General features: G+C 42.5%; 1 protein-coding gene across 5 annotated transcripts in view; it reads left to right on the top strand.

Moving 5' to 3' along the window:
* CARD19 (caspase recruitment domain family member 19) overlaps positions 1–12068 on the top strand; it is a 31694-nt gene extending 19626 nt beyond the window's left edge. For 2 of the 5 annotated variants that reach the window (XM_053377788.1, XM_053377789.1), the window contains exons 3-6: positions 763–916; positions 7639–7698; positions 9758–9829; positions 11791–12068. In XM_053377788.1, the coding sequence (XP_053233763.1) occupies positions 763–916; positions 7639–7698; positions 9758–9829; positions 11791–11906 (402 nt within the window). In that variant the 3' untranslated portion in view covers positions 11907–12068. Of the gene's footprint in view, positions 1–762; positions 917–4005; positions 4143–7638; positions 7699–9757; positions 9830–11790 lie in introns of those variants that run through there. The other 3 variants (XM_053377791.1, XM_053377792.1, XM_053377790.1) reach the window with 3 other exon arrangements.
* The last annotated feature ends 2191 nt before the right edge of the window (positions 12069–14259 follow it).

Here is a 14259-nt window from a genome sequence, read left to right as displayed (position 1 = left end):
ACTTCCTTATGCGCCACCCCTTCTGCGGTTGGTACTGAGGGCCCTTTGCTTCTGAGCCCTTTGCTCTCCTATTTTTAAGGCTCGCCAGTTCTAGGAGATGGTGGGTCTGGAATGCTTTCTAGTGATAACATGTCAGCCAGCTTCCCTGGCTCTGCCGCCTCCTCCTCTCCCATTATTTCCCAACTTTCCCCCTCATCTTCCTCTGAGCTGTGATCTCCCTCAAACCCCTGTTGTAATTCTGAACTGCCTTCTTCTCCAGAAGGATCAGGCTGGGGAGACGGTCTTCACCATTCCTTCTCTGTCCATCTGACCTCTGATCCTCTTCTAAAGCTTATTTGTATATTATTTATATTATTTATATGCCACCCTTTGCACAAGCCACATACAACAAAGACCGATGAGATTAAAAGAAAATCTAAAATATTCATATGTGATTTCACTTTAGTGCTGAACTTTAGTGCCTTTTAGATCTTCTGCAAATAGTAGAAAGACGGACACCACTGCTTGTTTGTCCTATTGTGTACAATGGAGAAAGTATGTTATTTATTCTCCTTTGGAATAGCTAACTCTCATGACGTAGAAGCACCATAAACATTTGTGATAGAATCTTACGCTCTGCTATAAAGAACTTTTAAACAAAAATATAAAGCTACATTTGTATTCTTTCACGTACCGTTGAAGGGAGGCAGAGGTTGCTTTAACATTGGTATTTGTTTGTTTTTTACATCCTTGCTAATAAATGCGTTCCCACCCTCCCTGCAGTTCCGAAATCCCAAAGCTTCTCTTCATAGTCGGCTGTCAAACCTTCTAGCCCACTTGCAGAAGGAAGGCGACAAACCCTGTCAAGAATTTTACCGTGCTTTGCAGATCAATGCTGAACAGCTGTATAACAACTTGCCAAGCAGAAGAATTCTAAGTAAGTCAGAGTGCTAACAGATTTCTTTGGGTGCTCTGTTACAATGCTGCCTCTTCAGGGACTAAATGGAACTTTCTGTGTGCTGTTTCTTAGATATACCTAAAAACTGACCAAATTATATGTGGCAGACAAATGCTTATTTATAGCTGCTGCAGCTGTACTTGCACACCAATCTGGCAATTTTGAATCTTTGTTTTATATATGAATAATAAATCTGGCAGCTTTGCAACCTTTTCAGATATTTTGTGTTCCCTTTATGAGCTGCAAAGGCTGGATTCCGGACTAAAAAGTGGTGTTGTTGCCCAGGAAAAGCGATTCAGTGCTTGGCTTGAAGTGTTTTTATTCTATCCAGGGTCTTTCTCCCACTTTTGCACAGGCTCAATGTGAGATTATGAGTCCAGGTTGTTTTTCTATGTAGTCAGCTCAAAACTTCAGTGGCCAACTTTTCTTCCACAAGGGATATCTCCAAGGTCCAGGCTTTTGTTTTCTGTTAATATTTATTTTAAAGGCAAATGTAGCTACGTAAATAATCAGCCAGTCATATAATCAACTGAGGTTGACATCATTTCCCAATAACTTTTAGGGGGATTTCTGTTTTTACCCAGCTTGGTAGCCAGTTGCAATCAGTTCTTCAACTTTGAGAGTCATTAGTAATAGCCAGTTACATTTAAATACATAGTCCTGCATCACCCTTGTTTCTAAACTGACAGAAAGTTAAGCAAGAAAGTGCTCTGTTCAACTCTGGACAAATAAGATAAATGGTTACAGGCCAACTAGAGACATACTTACCTCAGCTATATCTAGACTGGTCTGGAATCTATTTAGTCCTTTTTGGCCTAGACAGTTCTGCCATTTTCAGAGTGTTTTGCGGTTGTGTATGTGTGTTGTTAATGCTAGGCATACTGCATTGCTGAAACTGCCCTATGATTCTTCAGGAGGGGGGGCATTTGGAAACATGCAAAACTGTTTCGTGGGGACATAAACTCCTCAAACAAAACCACAGTGAGGAAAAAAAGTGCAGAAAATGACCAAGAGGCTGGAGCAACTCCTCTAGGAGGAAAGATAACAGATTTAGAGAAAAGGTGAGTGAGCGAGGGGTGGGGGGAGCCACATATAATCGAGGTCTATAAGATTATGCACAGTGTGGATAATCTAATCCTAGAACGGGGGGCATCCAGTGCTGAAAGATTCAAGACAGACAAAAAGTAGTTGCAGCACGTAGTTAAACTATGAAACTTACTCTTACAAGATGTAGTGACAGCCACTAATTTGAATGGCTTTATGGGAAGATTAGGCAAAGTCATGGAGGATAAGGTTGCCTATCTTATACCTCCAGTGTTAGAAGCAGTCTACCTCTGAATGCCAGTTCCTGGGAATCATGAGTGAGAAGTGTGGTGTTGTGCTCGGAACATAAGAACCTGGTGGGCCACTGTGAGAACAGCAGGCCGGACGAGACAGGCTTTTGGTGTGACCTGACAGGGTTCTGTTGTTCTTAACTGTCTGCCTACAACCTCTGTGCCTCTGTGTGTCTGTCTCATGCTAGGATCCTGGCATGCAGGGGTGGAAAGGCTGCAACCCTTTCTTTCCCCTTGTGGCCCTGATCCAGTTAGAGGCTCCCGTCCCTGCAGCTGCATTTTAAAAAGTCCCCATTCTGTGGTACCTTTACTTCAATGCAGATTACTGTGGCAGGCAAAGAGGTAAAGCCCCTGTAGACCCCTGTGGTGGCGTTCCTATGTGTACTGGGGGCATGCTGACAATTTGTGAAAGAACGCCCAACCTCCAAGGACACTGCTGTCATGCAGTGACCGGGAAGCACCCTCCCCTCCTTTTTAGGGTAGTTGGGGTTGCCAGCCTGCTGGAAAGCAAGGCCAAGGCCTACAACAGCCCTGTCCTCTTCCATGTGGGGCCCAGAGGCATTCTGGGAAAAGGAATAGGACAGGTCCAAGTTAATCATGATAAAAAGTGGGGCAGAGGGCCTTCAGCAGGCATAAAAGAAAGGGGCAGGGGATGTCATCATTATCATTATCATTATCATTATTTATTCAATTTATATACTGCCCTATACCTGGAGGTCTTGATTTACTGAGCCCCCACCCAAGTGTATTCTATTAGCCCCAACCACCACAGTCAGTGACCAGGTAAGGTGGGAGGGGTAGTGAGGCAACATCTGGAGACCCACAGATTTTCTACACCTGCTCTAAAGAATGTCTTTAAAAAATAAATAAATTCACAAAATGGTGCAGGCAAAGTGAAGAAGCACTATCACGGTCTCATTTGGACTCAGCACTAAACCATGGGTTAGCATCAAAAGAATTAACCTTTGCCTTACGTGCTCCCCCTCCTTTCTCCTTCTCTCCATAGCTGTAAGGAGGAATTTGGAAATTTTCACTTCAGCTCGCTTTGTCATCCAATCTGTGGTGAAATGTAGTGATGGCTTGTTGAAGCAAACTAACTTCAAATCATAGTTTATAAAGCAGGCTTGTTTCATCTAACCATAGTTAAGATTCGCCACAGTTTAGCATGTCCATAAATAGAACCATAAACTGGGTAATTCAAAATGGAAGTAGAAACTTCTAATCTCCTCAAGCTGCACCATTGGAGTGGGGAGGAATATGTGATCCCAAGGTTTGTGGAGATTTGTTCTCACAATGCTCAGCCATGGTTTAGTGTTAGATCTGAATGAAGCCAGTATCTACCATCCAGTTGGTGCCCTTTCCTCTTGTGCAGCCACATACTACATTGTACCAGCTCCCCTCTCCTGTGGTGATTAAGACAAAACATGAATCAAATAGACTTAGTTCCTGGAATGCCTCTTTAGCTAAAATGGCATCAAGGTTAGTAGTACCAGGTTGCTCTACCAGAAAGGCAGTGGGGAAGGATAGGAACCAATCCTTGCTATATTATGTCCCTATGTACTGGGTTACATGGAAATAATTTTCTGTTGTACAGTAGAGCGCATAACACTTGTATAGACAGCAAGAAAATAACAACATTCTGGGACTGCTCTTTCTTTCTCCTGCACTGAGACATGCTGAATATGTTCAGAGCTGGATTTAATAATCATATTTGTATTCTGTCCTTTCTCCAAGGAATTCAGATCAGCAACAACAACTGTAAGGCAGGCAAGATTGAGAGAAAGGGAGAGAGACAGAGAGGGAGAGAAACTTGCCCAAGGCTATCCAGTGAGCCCAGGGCCATTCTACACATTACGTGGCAGCAAACTCAGGTTTGTGATGTTAGGTGTAGGTGTTAACAGGGAGCTGCAGCCAGTCTTGGCTGCCTTTTATATGCATATCTGCACAGTACCTTCATTTTCTAAACATACTTTGTGCCCTTCTTTTTAAGTTTTAGGTTTATGCCTAAGAATTTAACAGAAGAGGCATCTCTGAACAGAAAGTTGAAGCTGGTCTTCCCCTCTGCCAGCCCAGCTCCTTAGCCATTGACACCAGACATGGAGAACAAAGGAAGTCATGCCAGAATTATGATGCCTTTCTTGTGGAGACTGGCTTTTCCCGTTTTTGCAACTCTGTTTACATTGCAGCCCTCCAGATGTTGTTGGACTCCAACTCCCATCATTCCAAACCAGCATGGCCAATGGAAAGGGATGATGGGAGTTGTAGTCCAACAACATCTGGAGAGTTAAAGGCTGGCCACCCCTCTGATAAAGCACCTCGTACTGTGATGGTGCTATAAGTCTGCAATCGTATCCACAATTACCTCATTGAGCTGAGTGGAACTTACTTCCAAGTCAACCTGCATAGGATTGGGCAGTTAAGGTGAAGACCTACGCACATTTACTTGGGAGTAAGGGCTTATCCACACTTAACTTTTACCCTGCACATTCTAGGAACTGGTCCATGCTTTTAAAGCTCCATGTCAGAGCACTCTCCCCTCCCCCCCCAGCAGAAAAACCCACCCTTTATAGCTGAAGCACAACAGATGACAATTCAGGTTTTGTTTAAAGCACCTGGAAAGTGTGGATGAAAGGGAAATGTGGATAAGCCCCAAGTCTTACAGACCTGAGTGAAACTTCCTTCTATGTGGACATACATAGGATTGCACTGTGCATGAAATTGAACCACAGTATCATGGGAAGGAATCAGTCATTGGCTTTGACACCGGTGGCTATAAAATACCTAGTTATGTTCACTAAATATATTTCTTTGTGTCATGGGAAAGATTAATTCAGATTAATTCAGGAGCTGACAATGTATTTAGCACCAAGGGCCCATATTAGAAATATATCACGGACTGGATGGTGTCAGCTAATCTGAATCTTTGACTCAATACATTAGCAACCCAGTTTGCAAATTGAAGACCATAGTTGACAGCTAATGGGCATATTTCTTCAGCGATAGCCTTTGTGCCAATTACACATTGCTGAACTAGCCAGAAGTTAGCTGTCTTCAAAAGCTGGCATATTTTCCAGAACTCTGCTTTTCTGACTTTCAGAAACCATGTAGTACTGGAAACCTTTAGCCTTTGTGAGAACACAAACATTAATTGATTCCATCTGTAGCTGAGGGGCAGCATGTTCAAGTAAGAAAGTGAAAAGATCAGTCGCAACAGAGACTTTTGGCTATATTTTAAGGTGAAGTAGCTTCATTCCAAACTTGGGTTCTAGGCCATTTTCCACTTGTGTCAAATAAACCAGTTGTTGTTAGACTACAGCTCCCATCAGCCCTAGCTAGCAAGACCAGTGGTCAGGGATGATGGGAGTTGTAGTCCAACAACAGCTGGAGACCCAAGTTTGAGGAACACTGGATCCCTTCCCACCAGCTACTTTCCCTTTAATACTATTTCGCATGCACACTCATAACCTGCATTTTACCCTTGCTAGTATTATAGCGTTCCAGACTCATGTTTACCTGGCCAAATTGGGTCTGGGAAAATGCATGGAAAAAGAAGTAGGAGGGAAGGGGAGTTTATGGGGAAAGTCACGGGTGTTTAAACAAATGTTTGAGAGATGCACAAATTGCACGTTCCAGCTACATTCAAACCAGTGTATTATCAAATGGTGCCAGGAAAATGCTTAACTGTTTGAGAGAAAACAAAAAACACAGGTTTGCTCAAGATTCTTCTAAACACAGGCATTTATCCCGCTATGCATCTTCTACCCTTGATGTGCACATAAACTTTTGAGATGTCTGCATTGCACATGAGCTGGGTGAAAGTGGAATGAAAAATCAGCGCTCGCGTTATTGCAGCTAAATTAATCTTTGTCGTGCCAAGCAACCTGCTTCACCAGATGTTCCTGATGTTGGCTGAAAAGTGTGCTTGAAAGCGTTTTTCAGAAATTGGCAGGGTGGGATCCACGTGGCAGGCTGGTGCGCAGCACTCCAGTGCTTCTACTGAGAGCAGCATGAAGGTTGATCTGCAGGTGCAACTAAGGAGAAAAAGTCCTTGGAAAATACCACAAGCTGTCAATTGACTGTAAAGAGCACAAAGATTTGAGTGACCTTGGAAGACAACAATTGTTCACTTAAACAATGGCATTGCATGTAATTAAAACTTATTTAGCATGGAAAGAAAATAGATAGGTTTAATACTTGGCCTCTCATGAAAGTTCTCTACCACCCCACTTTTAAATGTTGTTTATTCGCCAACTTTGTATATGAAACGCACAAAGATGATAAGTTGGTTACCTTTGGCCCTACGTTTGCAAACCAACCTACACAAATGTTTAAGCTGACGTATTTTACCACTGCCTTTTGTTCATATGTCAATGGCCCTAATTATGGCAGTGGTATTCGGAGACCCCTTTGATTCATCACGGGTTACCCAATGAGAAGATCAATAGTAGCCGACATTATTGAGCTTTCCCGAGAATGCACAACCACAGGGGGTATATTGGATGTGATCTAGATGCACTTTTGTATTACAAACCCAGTGGTGAAGCCTACCCAGAGCCTGATGTGAATGGAGTGTCCCCCTAGAATACTCCTCTGTCTTTGCTGTTCCTCTGCCGCACTGAGGGCTGCTATGTCAGCTGTGCAGGAGTCCCTTGGTAGACAAGCCTGTGTGCATTGGGCTCCCACGGGGTAGAATGGGTTGCTCAGTTTCAAGTGAGTTAGAGGGGGGCAGGACCCATGGGCACCTTTTACAACCGCCCCCTTAGCTGCTCCTTCAAAAACAGCATTATTTGGCTAAAACTGGAGGGAATCAGGGAGAGCATGGGTTGCGGGTGTCATTAAGGTAAGGTTACCAGATGTCCCTGTTTCCCAGGGACAGTCCCTGGATTTACAAATCTGTCCCCTGACAAAATCCATATATTTAGTAGAAAGTAGAATAGTGTCCCCGGATTCATTGAAAAAAATCTGGTAACCTTACATTAAGGTCACCCCCACTCCTGTCGCAATTTGAACACTAACGTCACATAAAGTTGGGATGGGGGAATTAGCAGCTATTTTATGTTGCGTTATTGTATTACCATATTTACTCGAATCTAATGCTCATCTTTGTTGGCCAAAATACGTTGTGAAAATTAAGGCGCACATTAGATCCAATGGCACATTGACATTCGCCAGCAAATACTTTGTTTTGTTTTGTTTCCAGGTTCTGAAAATTGAGGTGTGCATTAGATCTGATGGTGCATTAGGCTCGAGTAAATGCTGTACTTTGAAAACTGGTCCTTGCTTTCCTCCCACTGTGCATGACGTGCTTCAGACGTGTGTTGCGCTGAATATTACACTAACTCTTTGGTGTGTTGCTTTTGTTTCTAGAAACCTCAGATTCCACAGGGATAAACCCTGAGAAGGAGAAATGTATTCTAAATGACAGGGGTAAATAATGCGTGTAAAGTATTGTTGGCTAAATCAATATTGGACAGTAAGGTTAACAAGGAAAATACATATAAATATATGTTGCAATTGAATGTCATGATACTAATTCTAAGTGTGTTTGCTCTGGGCATGTGCTTTGGCTTTAATAAATGAAAGATATGCATGTATAATCAAGATTTTTCCCCCAGTAGTAATTTCTGGGTTGTTCAAACTGATGATGATTATTGTTATTAATTAAATTTGCTTGCTGTCCTTTATCCGAAGATCACAGGGCAGTCCACAACATAAAAATACAAAATACATAATAAAACCAAAACAAAGAAAAACCCATAACCCCTTCCCATTTTATCCAATATAAAATCCAAAGTTTTCTAGGGATGTGTTTAGGAAACAATCTAGACACCACTGCAATTAATAGGCGTTGTGCAAGAGCTTGTTGACCCCATTTATCTCACTGGGGCATGCACAGGAAAACTGTGTCCCTGATCTCTAAAGTACTAACTACAGTGGGCCACAACATTTTACGTCACATTTGTGTTGGCATTTTTAAACATTTGCATAGGCTTCAGTAAGTTTCTACCTTTAAGTGGCGACTCTATATTAATGTTAACCCACGCCCATGATTTTTCTTGGTACAGCTGCTGGGTTTGTTTTGTGGAGCTTCTGAGTTTGTAGATCTGTGCAGTGGATAAGCTTAAGGCAGCAGTGCAAATAATATTTAAGATGCCTGCTCCACTCAGCCGAGTTGTTCCGCCCTCCTAATGCTCTTGCTCCCTCCCTTTGGCCCTTATTGTGCACATTTAAAGCCAGAAGGCAGGGCGGGACACCAGGCATGCAGTTACGGTTAACGTTGCATCGTGGAAATACAGCAGAGTGCAGTGATCACCTGCGCACTCTTGGCTCTTCTGTTCTAAAACCTCCTTTTTTAAAAAGTTAAATTTTGGGTACAATCAGCACTGCACCCATCAGAGATGCTGTTTTCACAGAGCCTACATGTGCACACCCATATATCTGAAGGCTCAGGTATGCAGGACCCAGGACCCTGGGTGCACGCACGTAGTTTCTGTGCAAAGGGTGCCTTTGAGCATGTGGAGGGCAATGATGGGACTGCTCATTTGTACCCAAATAGCATATTAGGGGTTCTTAGGCTAGGAAGAGAGAAGAAGCCCCTTTTGTTCTACCACTAGAGCAGGCGTTTAACTGCCTTATAGTAGTTGCACACAAAACTCACATAGTTAAGGGTAGAAGGGAGGCTAAGGAGGGGGGAAGGGAGAAACAACCAAAGACAGAAACACAGGATGGTAGAGTTGGAAGGGACCGCAAGGATCATCTAGTCCATCCCCCTTCAATGCAGATATATTTTGCCCAATGTGGGGCTTGAACCCATTACTCTGAGATTAAGCATCTCGTGTTCTACTGACTGAGTTATCCTCTGGTCATCATAGAGAAGCCCTGTGGTATTTCTATAGGAATCATTTGGTTGCTTGAATAATGTTTTAATTATTATATTCACATAAGTAGCTAATGACAAGCCTGATTTAAATTTAAAGGCTAGAAGATATTAAAATTTCTGGGTTATATCCATTGTTGCATGAGCAGGCAAAATTTCTCCTTCCTCTCCTCTCACTGCATCCCACCAGTTGTTCTCCAGAGGTTCCTCACAACCCTTCAGAGCACTTTTGGGATATGCACAGGAGAAGAGGAAGGGGAAATTCCAATTCTCAGGTGGAATTCTGCTCCATTTATACAAGGACACTATTAAATGCCACCCTAGAATTTCTTCTCTTGCCCTGCAAGTTTTTAATAAGGATTAATTTTTCAAAAAAAATAATAAGTGGGCTACAAGCAATAGAAGCCTTCACAATGGTAATAATAATTGTAATAAAAAATAATTGCTGCAGGAAATGGTGATTATATAATATAGTAGATGAAGCCCAAAGCAAACATAATTGTGCCAGTTACATTTGAATCACTGTAGTCACAGTAACAACAATGATAACTGATGAACCATTAATTTGAACACATAATTTTAATCCTCTGTCGGTTTTTTATTCTCTAGGTCCTACATTCTTCCTTGCCTGCTTCAGCATCGCCGCAGGATTAGCCTTCTACATGTATTGCTGTAACTCAGGTAAATTACTCTTGCGTTTGTTTTTTCTTTCTGAGAGGACAGGCTGATGTGTGGGGCCCCAGCTATATAATTCATGGCTACACATTTTGGCAAGACTGACAAGTTCTTCATAAGCTGCCTGGAAGTCAGAAATATAAACTGGGTGAGGAAGATATGACTCTTGTCATATACCTTGACACTACATGTGCATTCACTGCAGTCTCCAGTGTGGTGTCATGGGATCAGTTTCAGTTGATGTAGCCTGATGGTGTCTACAAGGGGCCTACAGCAACACAGCCAACAGATGACACTTACCCTTCCTGGCTTGCTGAGGGGGTATGGCTGGGGGAGATCCAGGATGTGGTCAACACATCTTTGTGGCCCTGGACATTTTGAAAGAGGTGGTGATCTGACAATTTCTGAAAAAGCCCATCTAGGTCCCACTCTGGTTTGCCAGAACAAGTACCCCCCCCCCAACATTTGTGGCACAACTGTTGCAAGTATTCTGGAATGAAACCAATTATCTTGATGCATTCCACCTACATGAAAGCTATTTGTGGCAAGGTTGTCACAGGTATGCTGATGACACTCAGCTCTACCTCTCTGTAACATCTGAATAAGTTGAGGCAGTGTAAGTCTTGGAGTAAGTGTCTGCAGTAAGTGAGGGAATGGAGGAGGGTTAATAAACTGAAGCAGAAATGGTGCTAAGTAGTGGTTCAACCTAAGGGACGCGGGTGGCGCTGTGGTCTAAACCACAGAGCCTAGGACTTGCCGATCAGAAGGTCGACGGTTCGAATCCCCGCGACGGGATGAGCTCCCGTTGCTCGATCCCTGCTCCTGCCAACCTAGCAGTTTGAAAGCACGTCAAAGTGCAAGTAGATAAATAGGTACCGCTCTGGCAGGAAGGTAAACGGCGTTTCCGTATGCTGCTCTGGTTCGCCAGAAGCGGCTTAGTCATGCTGGCCACATGACCCGGAAGCTGTACGCCGGCTCCCTCGGCCAATAAAGCGAGATGAGCCCCAGAGTCGGTCACGACTGGACGACTAATGGTCAGGGGTCCCTTTACCTTTACCTAGTGGTTCAACCAAGTGGACATATGCTAAGGATCACTACATTGGTGATCAGTGCTAGATAGAATTGAGCTCCTCTAGTAGCTGAGGAAGTTCTTTCATACAAAATCCCCGGTCCTGGTTTCCTCCCACAATTATTATTTTTCAGCAACCTAATCTTGGGAGGCGGGTGTGTGTGTTAGTTTTTGTCTATTGTTGGGTGGTTGGGAGTCACAGAAACCCTTGTTGATCTACTGCAGATTACACAGAGATCAACCAGCAATTTCCAATCCACTTCTTTCTGCCTCTGCTCTACCATGTGTGGCCTTGTAAACAGAAGTGTTCCTTTTTTGTTTAACCCTGTGACCCATTTATTATTTGGGCTTTTTTTGCAGTGATTCCTTAATCCTGTACTGCTAGTCTTGGGAAGCTTTCTGTATGAGTTTGGTAATATGGAAAATGAAGCGTTTTTGGGGTCCAAACCTGACGAGGCAAGACCAGTGGGAAAGATACTCCATAGTACAAAATCAACAGGCTGGTATAAAACATGCAGAAAACTTTTTATTATCCCTACAATTTGGTTGTCAAAGCTGCAGAGTTGATTTATAGCTAATTGTAGACTTCAGCAGAAGCCTTGATTTGAATGAATATTTTATTCATGACAAAAATAATCAGTCACTCAAAATTAGGTGAAGAGCTCTTCTTTTTACAAATCACAATTTCTTCTGTTACATAATTTGCAAGTCGTAGAATAGAGCAATTCTCCTTGGCCAAAATTCCGGCAAGTTTTGTGTGTGTGTGTGTGTGTGTGTGTGTGTGTGTGTGTGTGTGAAATATCATTTGTGGAAACAAAACCCATTATGGCTGCAAATCTGACTTACTTCAGCTTTTTTCTCATTTCCATCCCCTCCCCCTGTTCATGTTTCATTCTAGATTCAAAAGTCCTAGGAGGAGCCAAGAAAATACTGGGGTTTTCTCCAATCATCATAGGAAGACATGTTAGGAATATTTGCATGTTGTACATGGAAGACGCACCAAGAAACAAATAAGCATAAACTGGCTCACCAGTCTAGCATGAAATTTTCCTGCCGGCGGAAGAGCTACATTGTCAAAAGATATGCTATTTTCTTATACCAAAGATATAACCAACCTGTGGCTTCAGCAGTGTATATTTGCTGCTCCCAAGGGCTTTCAAAGGGTCAGCTTTATATGCCTTTCCAAGGGTCAGCTATATATGCCTTTTACTTGTGGGAGTGGATGTTTTTATTTTTGTACAAGCTTAAACTATTTATCACTTGAATTTAAAATAATAATAATTTTTAATGCAAGCTTTTAAACATGTGCCCTAAGTCGTTGCAAAGTCTTAAAAGTCCTCCCATGTCCTGTATTTGTATTCTGTTCTGGTCTAGAGGCCTACCAAAAAGTGATTCCCTCTCCAAGATGGGCAGAGAGCTTTTGCTCAGTGTTTGAACCCTAATACCTGCTGGCGGGGGGGGGGGGGCGATCTTTATCCAGACAGCTATGAAATCCACATAGAAGGCCTCTGCGTTTCCCTGCTTCACAGAGAACAAACAGAAGGATTCCCCTGAATATCAGTGTAAACTTTGTGTTACTGCTGGTTGAAGTTTCCTCAGAAGACATCATGCTTGGTGCATCAGTTAATCCATTAGCAATGGTGGGAGATCCTCTGTAAACTCAGGTGGCTTCAGACAAGGGAACTTTTTTAAAAAAATGCTAACTTTAGAGCAACACTTGAAACAAATTAACCCCAAACCTTTTTAAGACATAGAGGTTGTCTCTTCCTCCTCCTCCTCCTCCTCCGCCTCCTCCTCCTCCTCCTCCTCCTCCTTCTTCTTCTTTGTTTTAAATGGTAGACTACATGTTCTTTCTGTACTTTGTATGCAAGAATTCAAAAAACAAACGCCTGTCTTTTTGTTTGCTAGTCCATCTGTGCAAGATTTACTGCCTATCCTTGGCCAGAGATTCCAGGTGCCCTGTTTAAGGTAGGAGGGGAGAGGGAAGAAATTTAGCAGGGTCAAAAATCCTGACCTGCATATGTTCAAGGCTAATTTGAGGAGGGTGGATTGTGCATTTTAAGAGCTTTTGTTTTTGTACCTCATGATACCTATAACAGTGTTACTAGTAAGACAACATCAACAACAAGCACCACCACAACCCTAAACCAAAGCCACCCCCCATGCTTTTTTGAAGCTGGGTGGGACCCAAATTAATTGGTGCCTCTGGAATGTGTACCTATTCTATAGCACCATTTCATTGTTTGTGAAAACTCTCATAAAACCAGTGAGCTGGCCAGAAATAGAAAGATTACTAAAGGATAAATTGTGGTCTGAAACGTGTGTGTGTGCGTGTGTGCATGTGTGTATATATATATATATATATATATGTACATGTACATGTACATGCAAATATTCTCTCATCCTCCCTAAATGATTCCCTGCTAGGTTCCACCTTCTTTGTGTAGGTTTCTAAGGACAGTTTTCGTTCGACTTCCAGAAGGGTAGTTACGTTAGTCTGTTGAAACAAAAGCAGTAAGAGGTATTGTGGCACGTTAACAGGTTTATTTATGGCATAAGCTTTTTTAGGACTAGAGCCCACTTCATGATTGGATGAAATGGACTCTAGTCTATGATACCTTGTGCCATAATAAATTCATTTTTTTTCTTTAATGTGCCACAATAATAGAATTGTAGACACCTCATTGTTTTTTCTTTTGCTAAGGGCCGGATTCTGACACAATGTGAACATGTTTAGGCATGTGGGTGCTCCCCCCCCAACCCTTTTCCTCTGACATGAACTGGCTAATCTTTACTATGGTTTAAGCATACAGTACAGCCTAATTTCATAAGCAACAGTTTGAAGTTTCCCTGTTTCAATAAACCATCGTTTTGAATGAAAGTGGAAGCTTCTGGCTTCCTCATGGGTGTGCAAGGGGAGCTGATGAGTCTGAGACTCATTAATGTAATTATTGAGGCCATAAAATGTGGGAAGGTGGAGAATGGCCATAGGAAGCTCTGGGGCTGTGGGATTAGGCTTTTCATGCTGTTTGTATAATTTAAATCAGAACACCATTCATAGGTGCAAAAAACTTTTTACTAATCCAATTTTCACTATTGATCGGCAGACCTTAAAGTTAAAATGACATCATCAAGATTATGATGGATGGATGGATGGGTTTGTTTGTTTTTTTAATTTAGCCTCACTTGTGTTGATTTATTTCCTTTGAGATATCTGCACTGTTGCGTAACTTGAACAGGCATTTGACTTTATGGCTATAGCCGTAGCCTCTTTTCAGGGTTTACCTTACAGATATATCAGATATAAGGTGTCACAGCCACCTAAAGAGACTGAGCAAAAACAGCTGAGACCACACCCAGCAGCAGC

Source organism: Podarcis raffonei, chromosome 2 (assembly GCF_027172205.1).
Source record: "Podarcis raffonei isolate rPodRaf1 chromosome 2, rPodRaf1.pri, whole genome shotgun sequence".
NCBI lineage: Eukaryota > Metazoa > Chordata > Lepidosauria > Squamata > Lacertidae > Podarcis > Podarcis raffonei.
Note: the sequence above shows the minus strand (reverse complement) of the source record. Positions and strands in the feature narration are given on the sequence as shown.